The sequence below is a fragment of the Cyprinodon tularosa genome, unplaced genomic scaffold (assembly GCF_016077235.1).
Source record: "Cyprinodon tularosa strain WSP-4 unplaced genomic scaffold, ASM1607723v1 ctg159, whole genome shotgun sequence".
Classification (NCBI taxonomy): Eukaryota; Metazoa; Chordata; class Actinopteri; order Cyprinodontiformes; family Cyprinodontidae; genus Cyprinodon; species Cyprinodon tularosa.
The window spans coordinates 1,439,457-1,466,171 of NW_024038427.1; the positions used below are offsets into that span (position 1 = coordinate 1,439,457).

Below are 26,715 nucleotides of genomic sequence, written 5' to 3' on the forward strand. Positions count from 1 at the left end.
AAATTACTGAATACCATTTTGAGTTGGTGCAATGAAATTTCAGCAAAATGGACTTGCCTGCTGCATAATTTTTTCACAGTAATTTTTGGGGCGTCTTTGAATTTAGCCCTCTGTAGCTTGATCATTTTCATTTCCATCAAATTATGTGGCATCCTTTTGTTCCTAACACATCACCCAGTCCATATGGGTATAAATAAACAGCATTATTTTTCCCCCCGTTGAGATCTGATGTGTTTTCAAAGTGTTCCTTTAATTTTTTTGAGCAGTGTATATTTTATTAGTAGGTAGTCCATCACGAACCACACTCCATGCCAGTAAGTGGCGGTAATGCTAGTAAATGTTTGTTGCCAACCGCCAATAAATCGAAGAAGAAGAAAAAAAAGCAGAAGACACCAAAGAAAGACACAAAAGGAAAGAAGAAGTGAAATATAAGTGAAATATGATATAATTTATTTACTTAATTATTATAATTTTATTTCATTCATTTATTTATTTTTTTTGTGGGAGAATTCATATATAGCATCCCGAACCATACTCCATTCCAGTAGATGGCGGTAATACGCGTTAATTAGTTGCTTGCCAACCACCATTAAAAAAAGTAGAAGAAGAAGCGAAAACCTAAGGAAACAAGGCAGAAAGATACGCAGACCAACAAAAAACACCTTTGGACATAGCAAAAGAAAGTAGAAGAACCGGGAAAATTGTGAGTAATCGTTTGATATTTCACTACCGACTTTTTTTCTTCGTTTTGCAGTCTCAAAATCTGGAACAAGCAAGATTGTTACTGTCTTTGATGTGTAAAATCATCGTCCCCGGAGTTAAAAAAGAGAATTAAAACCAAACTGTTTTCACATTGACATGCCTTGTCGAGTAATCGGCCTGTTATAAAATCATAAATGTGAATGAACACTAAGTTGCTTTGTTGAGGATGTATTACACTGGGAGAGTTCTAGACCAGTAGCTGTGAAGTTTGATGTGCGCGCGCATGTTTGTGGCGTTTAGAACAACTAATGCCATAAAAGAATATTTCTGTTATGTTGAAAATCATCTAAAACTATCCTCAGTAACCCTAATGTGAAAAGCTTCAGTTTTCAGTTTATAACTGATATTGACCTGTATTTACCCATTTTATTTTCTCAGCTTTTTTCTTACTGCTTCAAATGTCATGTTGTATGTGCTGCTTTATGGTATTTGGCTGTCTGTCTAGGTTCCCTGATGAAGGATGTTATCTGCTGGGTTGGGTCCAACTGAAAGCAGCAATATGGACCCAAAGATTTCCCTTTCAGAGGTGAGGAAAACTGTTATTTTAATTTTTTTTTTATTTCAGAATCTAATTAAATGTATAGTGGAGGATGTTCTTTTTCCAGGTGGATCCTCCTAATTGTCATTCATTCTGGTGATATGTTTACATAAGGTTGCCTACGTGCTCGTCCCTATTTTCACTTATTGGTGAAGAGGCTGACATGGTGGAAAAATTGCAAAACTTCTTTTGGAAAGAAAGCTTGTATGAGCAATGCAAACAGCAACTCTTAAACAGAGCGTGCACGTGGAGAAATGGGCTCTTGTATGAGGTGCCCCCAGGGACATAAATCAGAATTAACTTGCATATACACATATTAAATTACACTCTTCCATATAATATACTGAAAACCTCACACAGACACTAGTAAAAAGCTCTCACATAAGCTAGTGAAAATATTTACCTCTTATATAATCTACTCAAAAGCTCTCATACAAAGTAGTGAGAACTGTTCATATAAACTGGTGAAAAGCTTCATACACACTACTAGAAAGCTTTCATATACACTATTAAAAAGCTCTCATATACACTACTAGAACGCTCTCATATACACTATTAGAACGCTTTCATATACACTACTAGAAAGCTCTCATATACACTATTAGAAAGCTCTCATATACACTATTAGAAAGCTCTCATATACACTATTAGAAAGCTCTCATATACACTACTAGAACGCTCTCATATACACTATTAGAACGCTCTCATATACACTATTAGAACGCTCTCATATACACTATTAGAAAGCTCTCATATACACTATTAGAACGCTTTCATATACACTACTAGAAAGCTCTCATATACACTATTAGAACGCTCTCATATACACTACTAGAAAGCTCTCATATACACTATTAGAACGCTTTCATATACACTACTAGAAAGCTCTCATATACACTATTAGAAAGCTCTCATATACACTATTAGAAAGCTCTCATATACACTACTAGAAAGCTCTCATATACACTATTAGAACGCACTCATACACTATTAGAAAGCTCTCATATACACTATTAGAACGCTCTCATATACACTATTAGAAAGCTCTCATATACACTACTAGAACGCACTCATACATTATTAGAAAGCTCTCATATACACTGCTAGAACGCTCTCATATACACTACTAGAACGCTCTCATACACGCTACTATGGCAAGCCGAAAGGACCAATAATCGTCCGTACAATAACGCGTACAGAACGCGCGGTGCCGTAAAAAACGCGCGCTCGCGTAAAATACGTGCGGTGGCGTTAATAACGTTTGGTGGCGTTTTTTGCATATTATATCATCAGTAGGTTGTCTTTTAGGTGCTCAGCCACTAAATTTAAAGGCGTTTTACCCAATAAGAACACTGCAGCACCAGACACAACCAGGAGATCCCAGATCTTTGGGGAAAGGCAGAAAGAAGATGCATCTTCCTTTCTGATCCTGTCTAAATCCTGTTTATTTCAATAATATAGTTTGATATTACACAAAACTCACTCTGCTTGTTCTCCCCACTTATGCCCTTGGTGCAGAAGATAAATGAAATCTTTAACAGAAATTTTATTATTAATTCTGAAAATATTATCATGTGAATATAAATACAGAGCATACAAAAATGCAGCTTTATTAAGTGACCTGGTTTATTTTATTTAGCTTTTAATTTCTTTTCAACATTTAGTTCTAGTACTTGGCTTGTGCTTTGGTAGTTTCATGTTTAAAATGACAAGAAATATGAAAAAGCTTATGGTCGTCAAGTTGTACTTGAATCATCAGTGGCCGGTCTAAACATATTAAATTTCCAAGAATGCAAAGTGAGCATGAAACTATACCATTTTCCAGGGAATAAACAGTATAATGTGACGCTATGCTTCATTTTTTTTTTTGTCTGTATGTACTGTTTTATTATCTTCGTGTCTTTTTTTAAATGCCTCAGTACTACTGTTTGTATTATAACCTAATTTTACAGACTGTAAGTTAGTCTAACAAAGCTTAGCTAGAATCCTGAATTAAATTGTCACACCAAATACTGTATGGCTTGCTGATATTCAAAAAATACAAATTCAAACTAATCTAAGTTTTACAAGTTGACAAGGAGTAAGCACTAGCTCAAATATTTGGTTCCCTAATCCTTTACACACCCCAGGTCATCAAGATCTCCCCTCCTGTGTTCCTCCAACCAGCTCTGCTGCTCCTCACCTATCGAGCTCTTCCTTGAGGCCATTTTTGTCCAGATTACACCTTAATTACACTTGTATGCTTAATTTACACACTTTATTTGGATGATGAAATTATAGTTTCAATGTTTCAATTTGCCCAAATAACTTTATTTTGTTTCCGGGGTTTCAATCAGAATTTCAGTTCTGCCTCCTTTATATCCATTTTAAACATCATAAACATAGCATTCATTAACTTGTTTATGAACTGTTTTATTGTAGTGGAGATCAAGGCTATGTACACAGACAGTAGTCATTTTAAACTTTAATTTAACCATTTTCATGCAACAAAGTTATGTGGCTATATTTAGTGTAGCTCTAAAACCGATCGGACCTCAACCATGCAAAGCAAGTTGCTGAGTGAACATAGATAAATCTTAACTGGATTAATTTTTTATAACGTATGTTTTGCTGTATTATGTTAACCATCTACTGTATTTTTGTAATATGGAGACAAATTCTCATTAGGCATCTAAAAATGACTTATACAATGAAAGAAAATGCAGGATCTTTATTAAAAATGAGTGGCAAAAACAAGAATAATCTAATACGCATACATTTGCCTTGCCTCAGAAGTAAAAAACTAAAATCAAGAAGCTGTCATGGCATCTTACTTTAATGACATTTTTTAGGGCATGGCTTAGGTTACCAACAACAGACAATATACAATAGATGCAGTTAATAACATTGTAAACAACAAATACTAATATTTTTCTCTATAGAGTTTAAATCATGCAATAAGTACTTATTGGAATCTGCTAGTACTCGCACATCCCTTTTCATATCAAAGACAAAAATATACATTTCCAGAAAATCTTACCTACTTTTATTTACCTTTTTGCAGTGCTGTGCAATGTTCTTAAACCTTCAAATACAGATAAATGCAATATGAACTGTAAAATGCCAATAAAAACATGAAATGTGGACCGTGATGTGTAAAATTTCTCCATATAACCAGAAAGATCACTGTTCCGCTTAGTCCTTGTACATTCACTCAAACCTGTAAATAAAACAATGGTACATTTGCGGAAATCAGTATATTTTGTGACAAAACTTACAGTATTGCTTCAGACTGTAAGAACAACATCAATCCTGTGATGATATGCAACCCAAAATCACCTGTTTCACCTCCCAGTGGATCAAATCACAAAAAAGTGGTAGACAGACGTTTAAAAATGGTCTTCAAACATTTAATCTCATGAATTTGGGCTTTCACTGCCATCTACTGTCATATGAGAGTAAGTACAACTTGACGACCATAAGCTTTTTCATATTTCTGGTCATTTTAAACATGAAACTACCAAAGCACCAGCCAAGTACTAGAACTAAATGTTGAAAAGAAATTAAAAGCTAAAAAAAATAAACCAGGTCACTTAATAAAGCTGCATTTTTTGTATGCTCTGTATTTATATTCACATGATAATATTTTCAGAATTAATAATAAAATTTCTGTTTCATTTATCTTCTGCACCAAGGGCATAAGTGGGGAGAACAAGCAGAGAGAGTTTTGTGTAATATCAAACTATATTATTGAAATAAACAGGATTTAGACAGGATCAGAAAGGAAGATGCATCTTCTTTCTGCCTTTCCCCAAAGATCAGGGATCTCCTGGTTGTGTCTGGTGCTGCAGTGTTCTTATTGGGTAAAACGCCTTTAAATTTAGTGGCTGAGCACCTAAAAGACAACCTACTGATGATATAATATGCAAAAAACGCCACCAAACGTTATTAACGCCACCGCACGTATTTTACGCGAGCGCGCGTTTTTTACGGCACCGCGCGTTCTGGCTGGAAACGCGCGGTGACGTAAAAAACGCGCGCTCGCGTAAAATACGGGTTGGAACCGCGCGTTATTGTACGGACGATTATTGGTCCTTTCGGCTTGCCATACGCTACTAGAACGCTCTCATACATGCTACTAGAAAGCTCTCATACATGCTACTAGAAAGCTTTCATACATACTACTGAAAAGCTATTAGCGGATTTCAGTTGAAACGGAAGGTGTTTCAGTGAAACAGGAAGGACCGTCATTACACCGGAAGTTGTTTTAAACGGAGGTCATTCTGGCTAGCTCCGTACATTTTGTGCTATCTCCGGCCGAAATTGTATCAAATAAAATTATTGATTCATGCTCAGCTATCCGCTAAACAACTCACAGAAGAATGGGCATTACTCGACTTTATTTTTTATGTTTTTGCTTCAACAGAGATCCTTTTCCGGTGTTGTGCGAAATTCTGTTCCCATATGAAAATCTGTTCCACCTGTGTCGGGAGCGCGCCGCGCATTGCAGCCACATAAGCGGATCTGATCATTTCCCAGGCCTTTCGGATCATTTCTTGGTTAAAAAAAAAGTCGTAAAATTATACAAGGTTGAGACATTTAGTTTAATCAGCCGCTGTTGTTTACAAAATTGTAAAATAAAAAAAATAAATGCGGTTTTCTTATGCTGTTTTGTGTTGTTATTTTAAACGCTTTCTAGTAGTGTGTATGAGAGCTTTCTAGTAGTGTATATGAGAGCTTTCTAGTTAGGGGTGTGCAAAATAATCGTCATGATGATGCATTGTGATTCTAATTTTCGTGATCTACTGCATCGATTCTTGACGGCAAGTATCGATTATTAATTTAAAAAAATTAATAAACAAAATTGCATGAATGGTTGGCGAACATCAGCCAAAAACAAGTGGAATACAACTTCCAGTCCAGTAGATGCTGCTGCGGATGTGTTGATGCACGCTGCATTGTGTCACAAGCATTTCCGGCTGCGGGATACTGCGGCGAGTCATTCAAAAACAAAACATGGAGGAGAAAATATTGCAATGCATTGCACTAATTCAAGTATCGTGATGCATCGTGATAGAATCGCATCGTGGCCTGTGAATCGTGATTCGAATTGAATCGTGACTTCTTTGGCAATACCCACCCCTATTTCTAGTAGTGTATATGAAAGCGTTCTAATAGTGTATATGAGAGCGTTCTAGTAGTGTATATGAGAGCTTTCTAGTAGTGTATATGAGAGCTTTCTAATAGTGTATATGAGAGCATTCTAGTAGTGTATATGAGAGCTTTCTAATAGTGTATATGAGAGCGTTCTAGTAGTGTATATGAGAGCTTTCTAGTAGTGTATATGAGAGCTTTCTAATAGTGTATATGAGAGCATTCTAGTAGTGTATATGAGAGCTTTCTAATAGTGTATATGAGAGCGTTCTAGTAGTGTATATGAGAGCGTTCTAGTAGTGTATATGAGAGCTTTTTAATAGTGTATATGAAAGCTTTCTAGTAGTGTGTATGAAAGGTAAAGCTTTTCACCAGTTTATATGAACAGTTCTCACTACTTTGTATGAGAGCTTTTGAGTAGATTATATAAGAGGTAAATGTTTTCACTAGTTTACGTGAGAGCTTTTTACTAGTGTTTGTGTGAGGTTTTCAGTATATTATATGGAAGAGTGTAATTTAATATGTGTATATGCAAGTTAATTCTGATTTATGTCCCTGGGGGCACCTCATACTCTTGCACGCGTTTAATAGACGTTCCCTCTCAGGAGCAGGTACAGGGTTCTGGATGTCCTTTTTTTTAAGTGGAGAGGGCGGGTCATTTCAGAAATTTGTGAAAATCCTCCATTATACCTTTAATTAAAAAAGAATTAAGCCAACCTGTGAAAACGATGCATGCATTCCATTTAACAGCTGACAAGATATTTTGGAACCATTAATTTTCATTTTTTGGTGGCCTTGTGTGTTTTTACAGGTACAAACTCTGATTGAACAGGAGGTTCAAAAAGCATTGGCCGACAAAGACAGAGAGGTTGAGAGTGTTATACAACACCTTCAAGACACATATGAAGAAACCAGCTTTGAAATGTCGATTCAGAGACTAGAGGTGGGGAGGAAAATATATATTTTTTGTCTCTATTTTAAGTTTAAGATCTGTTTCTTGAATATTCTGTGGTTTTCTTTTTTTTATTACCTAAAATGCAATCCATCAGTCAGCTTGTATGCATCTATTTCTTTACAAGAAAACTAATATTTAATTGTGTTTAACTTCTAACTGTGACTGATTTATCTTGTTCCACTGAACGTTACCCTCATTGTTTTTGTGTTTTAAATATTTAATCAATTATTAAGTCCTTTGAAGTCTTGATACCACTTGATCTTTTCCATGTTTTATCAGGTTATATCAACCTTTTTCACTGGATTTATGTTGTAATAAGGGCATCCAGATATCTGCCTTATTGTCAACTTAATTAATTTTGGACATAGTTTGTGCTGAAGGCCTTCATCATAACTTTAGATTGTTGAGATAAAAAATTTTTTGCTTTAAATGACTGACTTTCCTAACTAGCAGCAAAAAGCTCTATGAGCCATTTTAAATCTTGCATTTGATTTAGATTTTGGGTGAAACTATTCATCCAGTGCAACAAGAGAGCTGCTTACTTCCTTCCACAGAGTTCTCTTCATTCTGGTTAGAACAGCTAAAACCATTACTTTCCTTTCCTTTGAACCTTCTGTTAAACTTTGAAAAGCTTGGCTTTGCCCCAATTTATAGTGTACAGAAATTCCTTTATAAGTTTTTGTAAAATTCATATTTAAATCACACATAATTTTGTCCTTTTGCTTAAGATTTTGACAAAGCTATACTTTTTTTGCTGCAAAAAATGGTGTCCCACTTCCAATTATAGATGTCTCCAAAAATCGACTTTAGGGCAACAGCGTTTGAGGATAATATAAAATCTGTGTTTAGAATGTCTCTAGTGATGTGAAGATCCAGAGGTTTACAAAAATATATCATGACTATAGCAATAGAAATGAAATATGCTGATAGGCCAAAAATGACCTCCCCTCTCGCACGTGAAAGAGAAAATGGATTGAAATATGAATGAAAAGAGAACGTCTTAATGTTTATTTTATTTCTTATGCATGGACGCCCTAAAATTGCACAACACAACATTGGCATCTTTATAGCTGCATCCATGTAAGCATGTCACGTTCAATATTGTATTTTCACAGTACGCCTTCACAGGTTGGAAGACTGGTTTGTTCTTGCCCGAGATATACTTCCATGCTAAACTATCAAGGTGAAAGTCATCATTAGTAAAGACCCAGCTCCCGACTGAGAGCATAGATCAACGGCGATATATTTTAATTGTCCAATAAGAGTCTGGCCTTTATGTCGGACGTTAACGCCGATAACGGCCCACCACTAGTTTAGTTTGTAGGTATTGAAATATGTTTTGGTTCATTAAACCTTTCCCTTCTTTATGTGAAATGTTTCAGGTACTTCCATTTTAAGATTAGTTTTGGTAGGGTAATACCTCATGACTCGATTAAATATTTATTTAGTTTCAGACTAAAGTGTCAATATTGTGTTTCTGATTTTAGACTTGGAGACTTAGACAAATTTTATTGTCAGTGTGTATGCACAGATTGCAAAACAAAATTGTTTGAGATTACAGTTGAAATAAAAATAACATTAAAATATAAAGTGCAGCAGTGATGAGAATGTAACAGTAATTATGTATGCATATTAGGGGTGGAACGGTTCACAAAATCCACGGTTCAGTTCGATTCACGGTTTTCGGTTCGATTCGATACATGTTGATTGTTACACCGAAATCCCATAAAAATTTACGAAATTAATGAAAAAATCCCCCAAAAAATAATGGATTGTAATTATTTTAAATGATCCGCAGAAACCCTGGATCATTTCCGTATGTTTTGCTGCTTTGAATTTAATCATCTGGCGCATGCTCTCTACCATCTCCAAGGGACTCAGAGGGGAGCGGACGGAGGGAGCCACAGTGGGGGCTGTAGGCTTTGCTTTGAGCAGCCGGTCTGGAGCGCAGCGGGGGTTGCTGACGGAGTATGAGGGATTTCGGGGTTAGCATGACATGTTGCTGTTAGCATAAACAAAACGTGTTGCACAATGCTTGCACACTGTTGCACTTTTATCCACAACTTTCTTTCTGCTGTCATCGTAGGTCACTCTAAATGCAAAGCGCTCCCATACAGCAGACCTATAAAGTGCTGCTGGCGCATCTTCCAACTCCTGTTCTTTCCCACTCGCCAGTCCGACACAATTCTCCACAACAACTGATTTTTTTCCCCTGCTACACCCGGCTAAGCTGCTTCGCTTCTTCTTCTTCTTGTTTACTACTGGCGGTTGGCTTTGGTCGCAGTACCGCCACCTTCTGCTCTGGAGTGTAATTGCTTCCTCTATGAGAAAAAGGAGCAGCGCATGAACCGAACGAAACACACGCGAACCGAACCGAGACAGTCGAACCGAACGATTCTGACGGTCTTCATAAATCGTTTCATCCCTAATGCATATACATATGCATCCTGAATGTTATAACTAACATTTAGGAAAGCTCTAAGGGCTGGACTGTACTGAAAGATTTCAATTGGAAATATTAGTTAACTTATTTTAGAAGGAAAATTGCAGTTTCTGCTGTGAATGAATTAGGCCTCCTCCAAAAGTAAACCTCACAACAAGTAGCTAAGATTGCTTAAGGACAAAGGACATTCGTTCGAGGACCAGAATGTTCACATTTTGGAAAATGATGTTGTCACAACACCATCTGGTTAGCATGTTAAGCTTAATGCCTCAGCGGTTGGATCAAGATTTTAACATGAAAAAAGCAATGCTACACGCACAAGGCTTACAAGGCATCATGCATTCAAATCTCATTATTCACATCATTTTTGAGGATACACTTTCATTAAAAAATTTTTATTACAGGGCTCACATTTCATTTTTTCATTTATTGTTTATTTGAAAGGGGACAGTGTACATTAATCAACATTAAAACAATGTAAATATACCCGAGTTAGCTAAGGAGTGCTAATTTTCATCGGCACATACCTGTGTTGGTACATCTAATTTTGGGTTCGAAAATATTTGCCTTTGCTCCACAAATACCTTTGCAGATTCTAAAAAAAGCTTTTAAGACGCCCTTTTTTCTTCGACTTTTGCTTCCATATTTTGTTACTGAGTGACTTTCAGTGCATATAATTTTATATGTGAAAAATACTACACTTCACAAATGCCTCTGCAGTTAAACTATACATCAGTTCAATAATTAATTTTCAATGGAAGCTCTTTGTGTTTGACTTGAATTGTCTTTTGCTGCTGTTAATTAAAGAAAAAGACCACTTTTTTGTGATGACATGAAAAAAATAAAAATTTTAAGAGCCAAAACCTCTTGTTTCTGTTATAGATAACCCAGAGCAACTAGATAATTTCTTTTTCATAGCTGTATTCATCACAAGCCCCAGATTGAATCTGTATCGGTCATGAAAAACAGAAAATTCTCGGTTATCAGTATCGGTTGAGATTGTTAATATCATGCATCACTATTTCTTTCTTTCTTTCTTTTTTTATGCAATAAGTCCCAAAATACATTAACTTTTTTGTCTGTATCCTAATAAAATCTAGAAAGATTCAAGGGGAGATAATAAAGAGATGATATTTCATAAATTTCACTTTAAATTGCCTGTTGTTTACTGAATCATTTCTTTCTTCAGAATCGAATCAATGCAGTAGCCAGGAGAGCGGAGGTGGCCCTCTCCTACATAGCAAAAAATCAAAAACAGGTTTGTATAAATTATCTATAAATTATCTATAATTTAAGTTTATTGATTGGTGATTCTGTATAAAGGTATTTTAATCTAAATATTAAAATAGCAGTATTTTTCAAAGAGCGTATCTTATCTTCCACATCCTTGTAGAGTCCTCCATCTTCCACAGATAATACCAACATCCTCAGGTATGTGGGACTTCTTTAGTTCCTAATCCATATAATGAATACATTGAATGTTTTGATTTGAATTTATTTTGAAGTAAAGAGATGTGTTGTTAACCTTTTAGTGAAAGCCCACAGCATGACCATGTTAAAGCTACGCCAGAGAGTAAGAGCTCAATAAGTTAATTTAAGGAAAGTATTCATTTTAGAACGTGCTCGTTTTTACTTTCTGTTTTGTTTTAACCATTACAGATAGAAAGGGACCAACCTATAAAACAACAAGTGGAAGTATTATCAAAATGATGGTAAATATGTCATTCTGAACAATTAATTTGTGTTAAGTCTTGCACTAAATTAGTTTCAAAAGGATCGGTGCAACTTTTTTTTATTTTTTATTTTTTTTCAATCATTAGCTTAATTTTGCCTGTTTACTCATATAATCACATAGTGATGGGTGATTATATAACTGAGGTATATATTTTGATGTTAAGTATGAAAGTGTCATCGTAAATGGTATTCAAGTATTTTCTTTATGGCATGATATGCAAAATTTCACCAATTATTTTTTGAGTGTACAACTCTAGGTTTACTAAATGCAAAGGCATAGACATTGGGTTAACAAATTTAAATGTAAGCTTTCACACAGGTGTGAAAAGCTGTAGAAAATGACTACATACATTTGGGGAAAATAAAAAAAATTAACAGAGCAAAGGTGAAAAAACATAATATGAACATTCTCAAGACAGGTGGATATTGCACTAAACCCTTTTATTTGACCCCTGAAATATGAACTTTGAACATAAACACCATAAAAAAGATAGCACCTTTGCTCATGAGGTGATGGTCAGAGCTTCTGCATCAGCCACTCATTAGTGGTGGGGTGCTGAGTGCGGCAGGATGGCAGAAAGAAGATGAAGCTAAGGCCCCGTCCACACGAAGTCAAAACGAACACGAAACGCTGATATTTTCCAAAACGTTTGCTGTAAAGACGGAGACGTAAAATAAATGTGAGCGTCCACACGAATGCATGAAAACGCTGCAAAATGTATGCAAGGCCTGTAAGTGGCGCTGTGGTGCCAAAGCAAAAATAAGCGACGAAATATTGGGCATGCGCACTAATATTTATACATGGTTGCCCTGCGGGTCCAAATTTTGATTGTTAAGTCAAATTCAGGTGCTGAACTATGTCGTCGATATTGCTCTGTTCTTCTTGGAGATATTCCAGAAGAAGAAGATTCTTTTGTAAGCCCGACAGCAGGGTGAGTAGCATTAGCAGCAACGGCGCCATTGTTGTTGTGATACTGTGTCGGGCATGCGTGTTTAGAGGCGACGCTATGACGCATGCGTGTAAAAAAAAAAAAAAAAAGCGGTTAGAGCGTAAAGATGGAAACGCGAAAACGGCGTTTCGAAATCTTCCCACTCTGAAGGCTGAATAAAAAAAAGATCGTTTACAGACCCCCGAAACGCCGGCTTCGTGTGGATGAGAGGCTGGTTTGGTGAAAAATTTGTGCGTTTAGGCCAGGGTTCGGCTTCGTGTGGACGGGGCCTAAAAATATAAAGTCACAAACATGAAGAAAACTGAAATGACTGAAATGTCCACAAACGGAGGAGCTCTGTCGATTTTAGACAGAAAAGTACGTTATAAAAATAAAGATAATTTTACATAGGACACATTTCAATAAAGTATTCTTTTTTTTATAGAGATAATGCTACGTTCAGACTGCACACAGCAGAAGCAGCAAAAACCAATTGATGCTTTTAAAAGTTTAGTTCTGACGCATGGCTGAAGCATCTTTGCAGCTCCACCTGCGCGTTCCAAAAGTCGGTCTGATGCACGTTGGGTGGAGCTACCCTATACTTTTTTTTAACAATGACAGATGAAATCGAGAGAGTTGCTTGGCTAATTTTAATGAATGATGCTACGTTCAGACCGCAAGGGCTGGAAGCAGCAAAAAAACTTTTCTTGCTTCATTTTTGATGCTTGTCCACATTAAGGTAAGATGTGCATCAAGTGCAATTTTTGTCGCTGCTGAAGCTTGTCCATTAAAGTGTGTCCAGATGCTTCTGCTGCTCCTGTGTTCAGTGACATAGAGCTTTGCGCTATTTGCTGTTATAAGTTGGTAAAAAAAGTGGTTTTAATATGTTTGCGAGTAAGAAAGTCCACCTGAAAAATTCATCCATGCAGTCAGTTTAACAAAATTACAATCCTGCCTTTTAAATATTCTTTCCCTGTCTGAGGCGCTCAGACCCCCGTACACCGATGGTACGCTGTCACTGGGAATCCCCTTTAACGGCATCCTCTGACCCGGTGGTCTCTTTGCAGTTTTCTGCTACTGTTCGCGGTGACTAAAAGGCGTTTTTCACGTACGTCATCCAATCTGTAGGCACCAGAATAATAAAATCTAACATACTTTGCCGGTAGGCTTCAACATTTTAAGTTGATTTAGGCATTAATAAACTGTTTCAGAGGAGTGATCCTAGTGATCTGTATCATCAGCGCTGTGTCTTTTTCCTGCATCAAAGCAGGAAAACGGTTTTGAATTTGAATTTTGCGATGAGCAGCAAAATTCACTTTCCAACTCCAGCAGCTGCTTCTTCTGAAGAGTGTCATGTGCCTCAGAAGCTCGTTAGGCGCTGCTTCAGCTACTCGCTGCAGGACCTTTTGCTGTGCCTTGATGCACGTCAACCATTGACTTGCATGTAAACTTGCTGCTTCGTGCATGCGGTCTGGACGTAGCCTAAGAATTGTAAATACCATGGAGAACTAATGAAAAAAAATATTACAGTAAACACTGATTTTCATTAGTGTAAGATGTTTAAATATTAACTAATGAATGTCTAAAGGGCTGGTTATACACTCGCAGCAGTGTGTCGCAGTAAGCTTGTCGGAGGTATGATGCAGATATTTTTGATTTATGCCCAATTTTAAAGTGTGGTCTGTGCTTTTTTATTCCATGCCACAAAGCAAGAGGGACAATCACCATCTAGCTGTTTGTTTAGATACGGCAGAGGCGGTGAGGAAGTGGAAAAATGCAAGGGGCAAGTTTGTGAGGCAACATGAGGGCGAAAATGAGCGGAGATCCAGGTGGAAAAGGGTCCTAGAGTTCTCATGCTCCTCTCATGCTCCGCTCTTCTACACCTAAATCTACACCTATCATAAAGTTAGACCCCCAAATAGAATTCTTCAACATTCATTTTCTTGTTATGGTTTATGTTTAAACAATGAAACACTTATCAAATAACATAAGGAAGGAGGACAAGAGTTCTTAGATTCCTTTTACTAATGATGAGAGAAGGCAGAGATGTCCTAAGTTACAATCTACCACTACTCTGAAGCCTCTCTGCTGAGTTCCTTGCTCTTTTTTAGAAAAAAGGGAGTCCCTAGTTACGATAGATCACACCTGAACTCTAAAGGAATGTGTGAGGAGTAAGTTACAGCGTGATACAGGGATAAACATACATTTCTGCATGCAGGCAGTGACCTTGAGTTATACACATGAAAAACATTCCCTTCCTGGCACCTGCAAAGGAGTCCTTTCACAAGAGTCTACTAAAGATAATACAAAGAATAAACAATGTTAATACAGGATAATATAAAATGTAATGAAATAGCTCCAACAGCTTACATGCCTTAGTTTTAGAAGGCCAGTTCTCCTCTAAGAACTGCAGCAGCCCATTTTATGGTCCTCATTGATCTCTCGGAAATTATTTTGTGTCTTATAACAGACAGAGCCATTCACCCACACACATGCAGAAAGTTCCTCTAACAGATACACTGGGGTGAAGCCATACCCCCCCAAACTCTCAGCCTAGAAACTTTCACTCAAAGCTACTATGTTCAGTAAATGGTTTGGGAAAGAGCCAGTCATGTGTAAATCATAGGGCCCTGGTTCTGCGAATCACCTTGTCTGACTTGCAGTGCTGCAGGCGCACGTACTGTGGTTTGCCAGTCGGGTAATCCACAATCCAGGACACAATGAGGGCATCCACCTCCATTGCTTTCTGTTTCTCAGCCAGTAGAGCCGGCATGATGGCGTTGAATACACTGGAGAAGTCAAAGAACGACTGTCACATTGCTCTCTGGCTTGTTCACATGGGTGTGGACACAGTTTAACTGGTAGATGATGGCGTCCTCTACTTCTAGTCGGCGATGATAGGCGAACTGGAGGGGATCCAGAAGTGGTCTGACCATGGGCCGAAGCTGTTCAAGGATGAGTCTCTACAGGGTCTTCATGATGTGTGATATCAATGCCATGGGTCTGTAGTACTTGGTGCCTATGAGGCACGACATCTTGAGTACAGGAACGTGCACGTTTTCCACATAACAGGGACCTTGTGAAGATTCAGACACAGGTTGAAGATGATGTGGAGGACTCCACATAGCTGGGGAGCACAGACTTCATGCACCCAGGGTTCTCACACCATTCAGGGCGCAAAGTTGTCTAATTGGAGTCTGCTCCGGCCAACCAGAGGGCAAGTGACTTTAAAAACATCACCCCTGACAAGATCATGGCTGATGGTCAATGTGGAGGTGACAGGTGGGGGAGGGTGGAGGTGTTATACCCAAGAGTGCATTCAGTCTGGAAGTGTGAAGGGGGCCATCACAGGAAGATAAGGCGCTGTGGGATGGGGGAGGGTGCAGGTGAGCTGAGTACACAGAGTAAAATCTGTTGAAAAACAGATTCATCTCATTGGTTACGTCCACACTGCTTTCCACTCCTCTGCTGCTGGATGGTCTGTAGCCAGTGACGGTCGCCATTCCACTCCACACCTCTCTCATGTTGTTCTGCTTGAGTTTCCACTCCAACTTCCTCCTGTATTTGTCCATGGCTTCTCTAATCTTCACTTTCATTTCCCTCTTGATCGTTTGCAGCTCCTCCTTGTTGCCAGCTCTGTAAGTCCTCTTCTTCTTGTTAAGAAGAATATTTATGTCCTTTGTGTCCTTTGTCACCCACAGCTTGTTATTTGGGTTACAAAAGACAGCCTGTCATGGGGCGATGGTGTCGACGCAGAAGTCAATATAATCAAGCTTTGAGCCTATCAATGTGCTCTCCATGCAGCTCCCAGAGCGTTTGCCAGTCGGTCACCTCGATGCAGCCCTGCAGGGTCTCATTGGCCTCCTCAGACCATCTCCTGATGGTCTTAAGCCCGGCGTACACTGTGCGATTTTTCAGTCGTGCGAGAATCTTTCAATCTGCCCGACTTTCCGTCTGATCGTGCATCGTATAGTGTACAGGGGGATACTAGCGGCGATCAGCCTCCCACGACCACTTCCCGATCAGGAATCGTGATGCCGGGAGAATATCAGACATGTTTGATTTTCTCCCAACCGTCATGGGAAATTGCTCAGGGCGCAAACAAGGATTCTTCTTTTAATTCTTCCTCTCAGATGTAAACACAGCAGCGGGATGGCAGGGAGACAATGAGTGAAATGCATTTCTGTCTGTAAAATTGACAGACCTTAGTAGCCACATTTCCTCAGCCATGTCTTTTTTCAAATACGTTTTCGCGTTTTCTTTTTAGGACTTTCAGCACAAAACTGCACAAATTGACAAGGCAGCGCGGTTCACTATAGTGAGCTAAATATCCCCTTTCTATTTGTGTGGCTTCTGGATAGAGAGCTACAGAGCAGCTCCATCCCACTTCGGAGCTCAGTCTGACGTGGTTTTTGTCTCACAGTGTGAGCAGATAGATCGCATCAGAGCGTCGGGCAGAACATAAATCGTGAGCTGTGAACTCACACTGTACGACGAAACCCTGCGGTTAATCGTACAGTGTGAGCAGCAGCTGCGTGCAACGATTGAAAAAAAATCGCACAGTGTACGCCCGGCTTTAGTGGTTACAGGCTGGCTCTTTAACACAGGCATATAGCAGGGGTCTAGGTAAATCAGGTTGTGATGTGATTGATCTGAAGTGGGGGGACAGGAGAGGAACTGTATGCATCTTTAACATTAGCATACAGCAGGTCAGTGGTTCTCTCCTCTCTCATGGGACAGTTCACATACTGGGTTAAGGTAGGGAATGTTGTGTGCATGGCGATATGATTGAAATCACCCGAGATGGCAATGAATGCACTGGGTGTTAAGTCTGTAGACGGGCTATAGCTGAGTGGATGGAGTCACTCACCAAAGGCGGGTTTGCAGAGGGGGGACATAAACAGCCACCATGATTACCAGTGTGAATGTCTTGGACAGATTGTAAGGTTATAATCCTACTGCACAAAGTTCAATGTTGGGGTCACAGAGATGCTGATGTGGGTGATATTGCACCATCAGTTGTTCACTAGAACGGTGAGTCCCCCCACCTTTGCTCTTCCCGCTCCTGGTGTGGTCTCTGTCGGCATGAACGGTGTTAAAGACCTTGATGGAAACATCATCTGGAATATCGTGGTGCAGCAATGTCTCTGTGAAGCACATTAAGCTACATTCCTGGTACTTCCTCTGACTCCGGGCCAGCGCTGTCAATGAGACGAACAACATCTTATTCTCCAGTGACCTCACATTTCCCATGATGAGCGACGGAAGACGCGTTTCATTCCCTTTTCTGTGGTCTTCTGTTGTCTCAACCCATCCCCTTTTCTTTGTTTCATCTTTCCCCCTTTAGACCCCCGATGTGTTTTTCCCAGTATCTCAGTAGGGATATCAGCTGCTCTCTCTGTTAGGCCTGCTAGCAGCTCTATCAGCTGTTCTCAAGAGTAAACATTGCGAGCGTGGACTCGCTCCACAGTGGTAGCGAAGTAAAGTAACGATATCACAGCAAGCAGAAGTAGTAAAATATGAAGAAATAAATGGGAGCGTCTGCAAGGGCTGCTCTGAAGTTTGTCAGACCGTCCTGTGACAGCTGGCCCTGCTCGTTGTGTCTGTTTGGAAGGACAACCACAAAAAAAGTGACATGACATTGACATTATTCCAGTGATATTACCTCTTTTTCTCCAAATAATTTGCTAATTTAACATAGAAATAAGGTTATCCCAAGGAAAAGTGAAAGCTGGCTTTTGACAGCGCATCTTTTTTGATTCCAATGTAGATAAGTCAGTCAATTGAAATGAGCAGTTTCCATTTTTAGATGATGCACATCAGACTGAGAAGCAAACTAGTGAACATTTATTCAATGCTGGCTAAATAAAACAAAACATAAGACTAAACATAAAAAGCAAATCAAAATGTTTTATTCAGCATAATCACAGCTGCAAACAACTTTCGTAATATATTTTTGTGACAGTCACCATAAAACTAAAATGTAAGCCTAATATGAGAAACCGCACAACTTCTACTGATGCTTCAGCAATGGCCTATAATAGAGAATAAACTCAGCAATTGTTCAGGCTTGAAAAAGTTCAGTCTTTGCGACTGGATGTGAAGTTTTCTAGAAGATGTTTTTCCTCTTATCCAAGAGGGTTCTTCAGTTCCAACTAGTGGTGGGGAGCACTGAGATTAATGTAGTGTAGCTCTAACAAAGAATTAGGGGGAACAAAAGATCCCTCCCACTGGATTGGCCGAGGAGGGTCACACGGGAGTTGTTAATGGTTGGTAGGGGGTTATGATGGGTTGTTATAACTCCCTCTCAGACTGGTTTTCGTCATTCTTCATTTAAGTGTGAGGCATGTGTGAAGCTTTTTTTCAGCTTTCTGCCTTTTGTGTTACTACATTGTTGACCAGCTACGACATATTTGACTGGTTATTCATTAAAAGCGATACAGTTCTTCCTCTGTTATTTCTTACTTTATTCAGCTTATTTTATTCATCATTGTATTTAAAAAAAGTTTCTCGAACTTAAGTCATCATTTGCTATTTTATTTTTACTACTTAAATTTTGCACATCTAGCTTTATTTAAAAGGAACAAACAGCATTATATTAGTATACCAGGTTCTATTTCAAACCCTTAGCAGTTTTAAACCACTATGCTTTGAGTTATTGTCCTATAGTTTCTGTATTTAACATGCATAATAAAATGCATTAAGAAAAATATGTTTTTTAAGTTGGACCATAGTGTCAGTACTCTCTAATGCACCCTTGTAATCAATTCTCTATACTGATAAGCCCTACACTTAACGTTGCCTCAGTAGCTTTAAATAAATAAGGCCATGTCAAAAGCTATGGCTAAAGGCAGAGGCTCTGACATTTCTTCTACCTCATTTCAGTTCATGCAAGCCCCCTACTCTAATTTGTCAAAAAAAAAATGAAACACTTTAAAGTTTAATTAAAAACTTCTCTTAAACAGGGTTTTGTTAAAAATAGTATTTGAAATTCTTGTCTATTAAGCACATTTTGGCTAAAATTATCCTCAGATAACATAAATGATGATAACTTTTGATTGAAGCAGAAAAAATATGATTGAGGAGTTTTCTCATAGGATAGTTAGTTTGATATGATATAAATAGTTTTTATCCTAGGAATATCTATTTACATCAGCTCTAAAGTGTTTTTCTTCTGTTTTTTTTAGTATGGTTTTTTCAAGGATACATTTGGTTATTTTGAAGATGATTATAAAGGAAAGGGAGATTTTTTTTTGTATTATTTATTTTTGGAAATCAGCAAACAGAAAGAAATGTATTTCCTTAGGAATAACAATAAATCTCATTAACTTCTTTTTGTTTTTTCACATGCAGTATATTTCTTTCGAGGCAGCATTACTTTTCAGGCTATTGCTGTATGCTCTATTTATTACTAGCAAAAATCAGTAGCAGTAACACTAACTGAGCCATTTAGCACTACTTCTGTCCCTTTGGTTTATTTTAATCCTGATATAAAAATATATTTTGTGGGAGAACTTCTAAATTTAGTATGTACACATTAGCAATCTGACTTCCAGTTCTTGTCAACTTTTTTCCTTGCTTTTTTTCTTTGTAGCCCTTGTTTTGTATCTCAATGACAGATTTGTCTGGGCTGCTCAACCCGCTCTCCCATTCTAATTTTCCCTGAACCGTAAGTGAGTGTAAGAGAAGCTGACTGTGTGTGAGAGTGTCCTATAGGAGAAGGGATTGGCTGGTGTTATCCCCAGGGGCTTCACCCATTACATCTGTTTGGGGAACTTTCTGCATGTGTGCGGGTGATTGGCTCTGTCTGTTATAAGACACGAAGTAATGTCTGAGAGACCAATGAGGACCATAAAACAGAATGCTGCAGTTCTTAGAGCAGGACTGGCCTTCTAAAACTGAGGCATGCTCAAAATTTCTTGACGTACTTGCTATATGTCCCCCTGTGCCAGCGGGCTTCAGTGTGCTACTTATACAAAACGTACCCATAACTTCTCCAAAGTATGCCAGTGTTTTTGCCACATTTTTTGTACGTCAGGCATATGCTCCACTGCTGTGAAACTTATTTCCTTCTTAAGGCTGATGTATACTCAGAAACCAGGTAGTCTGCGTGTGTGTCACAGTTAACTCACCTCTCCAAAATTGTAGGTGACCGCAGACAGGAGGCCTCTGATTGGTCAAATCTACATCTGCTCTAGGCTTGTCCCGATCCGATACGTGGATCGGATCGGGACGCCGATATTGGCAAAAAAATGCTTATCGGCAAAGCATGTAAAATGCCGATCCAGACTGCCGATCCAGTTTTTTAAAAAAAATCCGGTCCGTATTTTCCAGTTTCGCAGATTGAAACGATCCATTCCACTATTTTGCGCCAGTGTTCCCCTGTTTTGCATTTTTATTAAAACTTACAGTAATACTTGCACCTTTAACTGTTTACGGTTTTACTGCTCACTGTGCAATTTCAGATTGCTATTCGTAATTTTGTCCAGTTTGTGTTTATCTCTTAATAAACAGGTAAGTTTGTTGTTACCAAGCATTGTGTTTTATTCAATCTCACCTAATTCAGCTGGCTAGATGTTATCAAGAGTACTAAAACCCTTTTCAACATGAGTCTTACAACTAAGGCTAAATACTTTAACTTAAACTTAAATACATGCTCGGATAGGCTGGTATCGGCCAGTATCGGTATCGGATCGGAAGTCCAAAAACAATATCGGTATCGGATCGGAAGTGCAAAAACCTGGATCGGGACATCTCTAATCTGCTCTACACTATACGTATTTCCCGGTTTGGTACCTTACCGGCTTGTTTTGTTTGTATGACCGCCATTGTGGAAAACGACTCGTGAAGATGGACCAGCTTGAAGAGCGAGGTGCGCGAGAACGCCGGGACACTTTTTCCACCTACACTGCAAAAAATATAAATCTCAATAAGTAATTTTTTCTTAAAATAAGTGTGTTTTTCCTTGATTTGAGGAGATAAGTAAGACACTTTGCCAATGGAACAAGACAATTTCCTTTTAAAATAAGAAAAAACTATTTTATCGTCTTATTTCAAGTAAATATTATCTAACTATCTTATTTTAAGAGTGAAAATACTCATTCCATTGGCAAATCATCTTATTTACCTGCTCAAATTAAGGCTAAATATACTTAATTTAAGCCATTTTTTACTTATTTCTGGATTGTTTTTGCAGTGTAGATCCCCACTCATTTTCGCCCTCATGTCTTTTATCTTTTAGTTGTCGCACAAACTCACCTCTTGCGTTTTTCCACTTCCTTATCGCCTCGGCTGTATCTAGACCCACAGCTAGTTCATGATTGTCGCTCTTGCGTTGTGGTGTGGAATAACATAGCGCAGACCACTCTTCAATATTGGGCATAAATCCAAAATATCTGCGATAAAGCTCACTGCGACACACTGCTACTGGAGAATAGCCTGACCTTTACAGGTTGATCTTTTCGCTTTATTGTCACACTAATATGGTCCAGATCATTAGTCTAAATGCAAAGTGGTTTTGTTTCCTTTTTAATGAAGCATCATTCGGGAATGAATTTCTTTTTACTCAGGTTGTGTCTGTTCTTAGTTGTTGTTCTGGTATAATTCTGTCATTGACATAAAGCTGTTCCTTGCTGCGTAAATCCCTATGCAGTTATTCATTGGTTTGTTTTTTTAGCAAACGGCAAGAAATGCACTGAAGAGGTTCCATGCTGACAATGAAGGTAAGATAATATCACAGCTGTACAAATTTCCATGTCTTTACAAAAACAAAAAGGTATTTTACTTCTGCATGTAAAAAAAGGTCAGAGTAAATTTCTGTTTTCCAATGGCTTAAAATCCCTTTTTTGTGTGAAGGGTTGACCACTGTCTTGAAGGATTCAGATTTTGAGCGTACTCCACCTGTTCTAACTCCAATGAAGCCTCTTAAACCTAGGGTAAGGAGATATCTCTATTTATACAAGTGCTTTGATATGAGTTTTTATTTACATTTAGGCTAAAAGTTACTGTCCTCAATAAACTGAGGTCATTTATTTATGTTTTTAAGGTAAAAAATGAACCATGGGGTCTGGGCCCGAGTAATGTAGGTAAGTTTCTTTTGTTTTTTGTCAGAAACATTTCAACAGACCAAACTGTTAGTACTGCTTGAGTATATTGTTTGACCTTCAGACAAACCCACTCCTGCCAGATAAATACTTGGTTCTTCTGACATCCACATTGTTGTTGACCTGTTTTTAAATGCCACATCCATGCTTTTACCCATGTGTTATATATTCCTATATATAGATTTTCCAACCATTAATTATATTAGCAGTAGTAAATTCAGTTCGTCAAACCAGTTGGCCGATGAATCCTTGCTGTATGTTGCTATCCTTTCCTGACCCTTCTTCTGATTTGTCTGATCTGCACCAAACTTTGACGGCTGCTGTGGCAGATCCACATGTGAAGAAGGCGCCTCCATGTCTTACACCCTTCGACTCTTCAGAAACTCCGGTAAGAATGGAGTTTAACACATTGACTCTTTTATATAAAAATTCAAAACCATTTTGACAATACTGTATGATTGTCAGATATGGGTTTTAATATTTACATTCAATCTTTTTTGGGATGAAAGAGGCTAAAATGCTATCTGTGATTACTGTTGCATTTAGGCCATCTTGCTTGTCTGATAAATTTGTTTCAGGGTCATTTATACACAATCTGCTTTAATTATTTGCAGAAAACAAACACTGATTGCAAAACTTGATCTGCGTTGTGAATTTTCCTCGTATTTACAGAGTGAAAATGATGTACACAGGCTCATATATGTAATATGTATACATAAATCCTTAAGTCTTACTTGTTCATTTCTTCTTGATAGGTATCAGAAGTATAACAGCCTTTAAAGGCCAAGTCTTTCCCACTGGCCAAAAAAAGCATTTAAACCCGGAAACAAACAGCTTTTAGTGGCAGTAGTGACAGATTACTGACGCGTGTCTACCTGGGTCAAAATACTCGTGGTAAAATCACCTCAGCTCTGATCAGCATGCTTTGGGAACACCAGACGCGGATTGACCCGCTAATTTACCATATGGTAAATTACCAATTTACCAAATTTTAAATTAACCATACGGTAAATTTACCATATGGTAAATTAGCGGGTCGACATATGATACCGTTAAACTTAACGTACAGACATGAACACATCACGACAGTCTCTTCTGATCTAACAAGTCCAAACAACTCTGTTTACATCCGATAAACATGGCAAAGCACTGGAGAGAGGGATTCAGAGGGACTAGAGAGAGAAACAGTAAAGAACACTGACTACGCCCTGGCTCACTTTCATGTTGCTCTCCACTATTCGCTTTCCTAATTTCTGTTGCACTAGTGACAGCATCATCCTCATCTTTCAGCTGCTCAATGTTAAAGCTAAAGGTTGTCTTTTCCCCTCATTATTTCATCTACTGCCTGTGGCAATCAGTGAAAGAAAACTCTGAGCGTAAGGCTCCTGTGAAGAAAAGCTCTGTGTTTAAACCTTGAAGCTTTCTCTCCAGCTCTGTTGCTGAGAAGAGATCCCTCAGGACAAACGCTTTAAACAGGTTGCTGTTGTTTTTCTTCTTTTAATCTTTTTGCTTTTTTTCCCTTGATTTGTCAGATTCAGAAACCTGCTATCACTGTAAAAAAAGAGCCTAAAAAATTCCTGGAAAAGGACAACGATGATCGGAAGCTAAAACATGCTGAGGGGCCAGTGGCTAAAATCTCAAAAAATGAAGAATCATCTCCTGTTGATTGTAGCGGTCCTGGGCTCCAAAAGAATGAAGGCGGAAATCAGATGAAGAATGGAGAGGTAATACAGATGCTGCACAGATGCAAGGAAGGGACCTTTTACCCAATCTGTAACATCACTTTGATTTTCCTCTCAATAGGATATGTTCTTCTATCCACCTCTTCCCACCATGCCTTTCCCGTCCTCCCTGAACATGGAAGCAGCATCATACAGTTTACCTCAGAAAGTAGTCGTAAATTTGGCCTTTATTAGGAACCCAACCAGGATATCTGTTCTCTGGAACATTGAGGATAAAGACCCCTTGGCCCCACCTATGGAAAGTTACACGTAAGAGACAACACTCAATAAATAATACTTGAGAAAAAGTAGTTGGGACCAGTATAATGTAGTGAAAATAAATGAAGACAATGAGTTTAATATAATCTGTTTACTCTTTTCATGCGGCAGCATCCTCCTGACGATGGAGACCTTTAAAGGGAGCGGCGTCTTCCTCAAATGGGATACTTACGATAAACTGGAGGCCAAGGATCTGCCCATGTGTGCTTTGATTAATAAGTACAGGCGTGGACACAGGTTATGTGCTGCTGTAGTGGGCAAAGACATATTTGGTCGGTATGGACCCTATAGTAAAGTTGCTACAGCCATCCTGCCGGACTAATTCAAAAAAATGATATAATGCAGATCACAGATTTTTTATATGTTATCCTAATATCTCAGTGTTAAAATAAAAACATGTAATTGGACTATTACACCTGTTCTAGGAGACACAAACAATGTTATTAAAGGTGTAAAGGTTCTATGTTTACTGTTTCCCTGAATTGAAACTACATAGGCAGTGTTTAAAAGCAAATTGTTTTTAACAGAATGTTATGTAGGTTTTGTTGAAACCTGTTTTTTTGTTGTTGTTGTTTTTAATTGTGCGTCAGATACCATATTACAAGTGTTTTAACGTGTTAAATGTAAATTAATAAAATGGCTTTTACAACACACTTGGTTAAATTATTATCCTTTTTTTTTGGACTGGCTTCAGTTTTTCTATTAACTCTTAGGTTTGTAAAAGCACTTTGACAGTCAAGTCAAGTCAGCTTTTATTGTCACTTTCTTCATATGTACAAGACATACAAGGGAAATGAAATTATGTTTACTCTCTAGAAATATACAAATATACAAGAAATATACAAGACTGACTTTTAAAAACTGACAAAGTGCTGGACATGACAGGTAACAGTGATAAGATAAATATAAATATCAAGTATAGACATTACAATAAAAGCAATAAAACAGCAGCAATAGTGTATTCCAGGCTGAGGTAGTGCAGGTAAGGTACAGTGTATGTGTGTACTCTGGTACATGGTGTGTGTGTGTGTGCAGTCTTAGCTTCCTGTCTGCCTGGTGGCTGGAGCAGACTGTGTGGGGAGGGTGATTTGATGTATGCAAACAATAATTTGAATACAGTAAAATCAGTAGGGATTTTTTTCATGTGTTTAAAAAAAATTGGACGATGCAAACAGTAAATAAAAGGATGCTTATGTTCCCATTTTATCCCAGTTAGAATATTTGCATTTCCCCTTTTCCGCACTAATCGTCATTTGAAAAAACAGCAACTGCTTTGTTTACTCATGTTTGCCGTCAGCACTTTGTGAGTCTTCGGGCTTGTTGCTATACTTTTAAACTTGACATGTTATCTGTTAACCTTAAATACCTCTTAGCTATAGATTGGTAAATGCACTTTTAAAATGCATTTACATAAAAAATGGGAGTCAACTTGTAATTTTAAAAGTGAATGTTCTTGCTTCCTCCTGTCATATCTTGGATGTGCAAGGCACCTAATTAAAGTTCATCTGTGGGAACCTGCTGTTGATTGGATGAACACAGCATCAGTCTATTCCTTGAGAAGCTCCCCCAAATTCTTAAATTTTGATTAACACTATTCTGAAGGCTGTGATTTCTCTGTTGCTGGTGCACCTTCTCCTAGCATACACTTTTCTTCATCATACATCTCCCTTAATATGCTTTGATACTGCAACTTACTTCCTTTTCAAAGACTTTTTGGAGCTCAAACTCAAGCTGCTAGATCAGTAGACTTCCCCATGATTGTGCCTCTGACCCTGATTAGTATACATGCCGATAGAAGCCATATTTATCAATATGACAAGCTATAATAGCTTGAAATACATAATTCAATGTGTGATCAAAATCTATGCATTATGGATTTTTGTCCTTAAAATAAGAGTAATACCACAACAAATATTAAACATCTAACATTTTTTAGATGTTGCTGTAGTTTAGCTTATTGCTGAGTTATTTTAGCCCAAATCTAAATTCTAGTCCTGCATATGTTAGGCTTCCACCTGGTTTAACAAATGTGAATCAAAATTATTTCTTATGAGATCTCTGCAAAATTTGATAAGTTGAACGATGCAAACGGTAAATAAAAGGATGCTTATGTTCCCA

General features: G+C 38.1%; 1 protein-coding gene across 1 annotated transcript; it reads left to right on the forward strand.

Moving 5' to 3' along the window:
- Positions 1-549: 549 nt before the first annotated feature.
- atf7ip2 (activating transcription factor 7 interacting protein 2) lies at positions 550-25,261 on the forward strand. Its single transcript, XM_038280359.1, has 14 exons — positions 550-703; positions 1,208-1,288; positions 7,245-7,376; positions 11,021-11,089; positions 11,225-11,262; positions 11,364-11,404; positions 11,491-11,543; positions 22,171-22,216; positions 22,350-22,429; positions 22,540-22,579; positions 22,927-22,985; positions 24,130-24,321; positions 24,401-24,588; positions 24,709-25,261. Exons 2-14 carry the CDS (start codon positions 1,223-1,225, stop codon positions 24,917-24,919), a joined length of 1,215 nt encoding a protein of 404 aa, XP_038136287.1. The 5' UTR covers positions 550-703; positions 1,208-1,222; the 3' UTR covers positions 24,920-25,261.
- The last annotated feature ends 1,454 nt before the right edge of the window (positions 25,262-26,715 follow it).